This window comes from Oncorhynchus kisutch, linkage group LG23 (assembly GCF_002021735.2).
Source record: "Oncorhynchus kisutch isolate 150728-3 linkage group LG23, Okis_V2, whole genome shotgun sequence".
In the NCBI taxonomy this organism is placed as follows: domain Eukaryota; kingdom Metazoa; phylum Chordata; class Actinopteri; order Salmoniformes; family Salmonidae; genus Oncorhynchus; species Oncorhynchus kisutch.
This window is the reverse complement of record NC_034196.2, coordinates 4,574,147-4,577,693: the sequence shown is the minus strand read 5'-3', so window position 1 is coordinate 4,577,693 and position 3,547 is coordinate 4,574,147. Positions and strand designations below refer to the sequence as shown.

At 39.7% G+C, this 3,547-nt stretch overlaps 1 protein-coding gene across 1 annotated transcript in view; it reads right to left on the bottom strand.

The window, feature by feature from the left end:
- Positions 1 to 1,151: 1,151 nt before the first annotated feature.
- Positions 1,152 to 3,547, bottom strand: part of urm1 (ubiquitin related modifier 1) — a 32,441-nt gene continuing 30,045 nt past the window's right edge. Inside the window, exons 3-5 of the mRNA XM_020458219.2 lie at positions 3,476 to 3,547; positions 2,433 to 2,481; positions 1,152 to 2,042 (exon numbers count right to left, since the gene is read on the bottom strand). The exon at positions 3,476 to 3,547 is cut by the window's right edge and continues 10 nt beyond it. Of these exons, the coding sequence (XP_020313808.1) occupies positions 1,974 to 2,042; positions 2,433 to 2,481; positions 3,476 to 3,547 (190 nt within the window). The 3' untranslated portion in view covers positions 1,152 to 1,973. The remainder of the gene's footprint in view (positions 2,043 to 2,432; positions 2,482 to 3,475) is intronic.

Below are 3,547 nucleotides of genomic sequence, written 5' to 3'. Positions count from 1 at the left end.
GCTGAATCAAATGATCAAAGCTTGATGATTAGATGATTATTTGAATCAGCTGCTTAGTGCTGGGGCAAACACCAAACGTTCACACCGAGTTTGGGAAACGGTGCATAACTGGAAAGGTGTGAAAAGCTCGTTTATGGAGGTACAGCAATTTAAATATAAAAATCACCTCACATATAGACCCGGCTTATGCAAGGAATCCTAAAAATCCCGTTCCCTCTTACATTTAGAAGAATCCATCCATAAAGGCTTTAACACAATCAACTGATAAAATAAAATAAATGGTAATAAGAAATAATTATTTAATTAGAACAACCAATGCAATCGTTGGTTATTGTTGGTTGGTTATTTTATTTAGGGCCCTAGTCTACTTCTCCCACTCGTTCATGGTTCCATAAAATTCCATTAAACATTTTGGGATTAAAACTCAATTCAAATGTGCTGCTATTCTACAAATCACTTGGATAAATACACGCAGTAAAACGTCGTGCTAAAACAAGCCGTTTCTTTGGCTGGCTTTGAGTCTTTGATAATTATCCAGTGTTTTGTGAAGCCCAACCGACTCATGGCCTCTCGACAGGTCACGCCGCGGGGTGCACCGTGTGTTCTTTTCTCAGCCTTTTCTCCGCCAAAAAAAAGAAAAAAAAAAGGCTTCCACTCGCGCCACACACACGCACACTCAAATTTGCAGCTCAACCTTCCAAGCACCGACTGACACACACACCACATTTCTCCCTCTCGCAAAGCTAATTTACATTGGCATTATAGCTACTATTATCAGATGGTTTCCCGTTGCAAATCCGAGTCCACAACCGCCGTGGTCTTTCTTTCAGGTTGACCTTATGAATATTCTACGTGAAGGCTCTGAGGAGAAATAGTCCTTTAAATCCCCGCTGTAATCAGCCTATAACTCCAAATCCGATGCACCATTTACATCGATCAGTTTTAAATCACGATATAACACTTTCAAATGCTTATTATAGGCCTATATGGACCGTTATAATAAAACATATGCCATACCATAATAATAACATTGTCAAACAAATCATTCAACTGCGTGTAACTATAGGGGAATAGGTAAGGATAGACAACATAAGCAACGATGTAAACAGGTTGTGTATGCTTAGACATGTAGAGTGAGGTAAACTGTGACCTTATCATTCAACTTCTTTTATTCTGTACTGCAGCATACAGAAAGATGTCGTTGAAAGGGAAAGTTAGACTTGATAGGTAATAAATGAGTTACAGTATGCAGTCCTTTTATTCATCTGATCTAGTAAGCCAATTAAATACATTTGTTTATGGTTACATTGCAGCAAGCCAAATGCATATTTTTATGACAGATTGTCTCAATACCCATTTTGTCTCAAAACATACATTGCAGGATTGAAGCAGCAAATTGTCGGTGAATTAAAAAAACGTTTAAAACCTGGTAAATTATTATGATTCTTGACCAATCACATGCAGAGTTCAAGGCAAAAAAGTATCAGCTCAAGTCCTACTGTCTCTTCTGAATCTATTTGAATGGAGACAGAACTGTAGCAGAATATTAATGACTGTAGCCCTGAAAAGACTCACGCCATCACCATAGAGTCACCTCTCCGTAGACAAAATCTTCTCCTCACTCCACAACAACAACAAAAAAATCATTCTGGAAGACCAGCACCCATATTAAAAAAACAAACAAACAAAAACAAGTCGGAGTGCTGATCTAGGATCAGGCCCACCCTGTCCTTATTATTGTAATAATTATGATCTAAAAAAAATAAATGATCCTAGATCAGGAATTAATACAGGCTGAAGTCTTGGGGAAACATAAATCATAGCATCCCAGCGTTCTTTTAGTGGTTGGTTGGTTGGACCGGAGAGGTCTAAGAGTCCAGCGAGTTTTGTTTTGTGGTGGAACAATAGGAGTAGGAGAAAGTGAGGGGAATTGTGTGTAGAGGCTGCCTGTGGACATCTACACCCAGTGTTTTCTAACCTCCGTGGAGAGTAGAGATGAATACTACGTTGTCCTTGTCCTGTAGCTCGTACTCCAACTCACCCTTCAGAGAGAGAGATTTCATTCATTGAATTTATATAAAAGGTGTGTGTGAGACACACATGCTAGGGATATTTAATATATATGTTTGAATAAGGAAAGAGAGAGACACAAACAGTCAGACATTCACACGTATGCTATAAGAGCTAAATAGAAAAGACATGGAGGAAATAGACAAAAGGGAGTGTGGATTTGCTCCTGTTAATAAAACTAAACAGAAATGGTATCAAAAGTGTGCTCATAAATATATATATATTTTAAATGCATTTAGTCTCAAAAGACCGGTATAGTTTTTAGATGTACGCTGTAGCATATACCGTGCAAATGAACAACGTGCGTGAGCTTTTTTTGTTTAGTCTTTTACACCCAATACACACTCTGTTAGAACACCCACCATTAATTCCCAGTCGGCATCATTGATAAGTACCAAGATCCCAGGCCTCCTATTCAAATCAAGGGGAAAAGACATTGCATTGAACACCTCAGACACAGTAAGGCAATCTAGTCTGAAGATAATTCGACAAGGAAGAAAAATGATATAAAAATCACATGCATGTGTTTTACACATCACAGGAGGACGCGGATCGGGTGTGTGAGATCATGTGTTGTAGACGGGGTGTTGGAGACTGCGGTAGCCCGCTTAAATCTGACTATGCTAGCTGAAGACGTAGCGACATGCGCCACAACTGCAGGTAGTTTATTTTTCCTCTCTTGCTGTACGTATGAAGTTGCATCCATCCCCACCGCGGTCGGGGAGCTCTCGAGTTCACAGAGTCAGAGGGCTACACGCAATGCTCTGATAGCTTTACCTTCAAAACACACTTTCCCTTTCCATACTGCATAAAATACATCCCTGACATGGCCAGTACACCTTAAAAACATAGTCCCGTGTGACTCTGTTGGTAGGGTTGTGGGTTCCATTCCCACGGGGGACCAGTATAAAAATCTATGCACTCACTACTGGAAGTCGCTCTGGATAAAAGCGTCTGCTAAATCACTAGAATGTTTTTCAAAAATTAAAGCATTAAAACAGACTCCACTAATGTGGCTGTTAAAAATGTCTGTTTTTCAGGTTAAAAGAAAATAATCCCCGTTTGGAATACAATGTGACCTTACAATGATTAAGAGTAGACAGATCTATAGGTAGTAGCACAGATTTCCTCCCTCTCTCACATGTCCTCCCTTCATTAGCTAGTTACCCCTATAAAAAAGGAACAATACAAGTCTATAATGGGTGAGGAGGACATCCACAAACCACAACTCCTGTCTGTCCGGTAGTATCCATCTCCTTTAATGATGGCTGTGCCTTTCTGACACATTTTGGGCAAATATAAACATTTGTCTGCATCGCTCCTTTTGTAACTGTTTCACCCCAAAAAGAATAAACAGTCGATCACTAAAAAAATTTATTGCGGTGTGCGTGTGTATAATACTCACACAGTATCTCCCTGGACAAAGAGCTCTGGCCGTTCTTTTAACATGTTCCCTCTGATCCACACCAACAGCTGC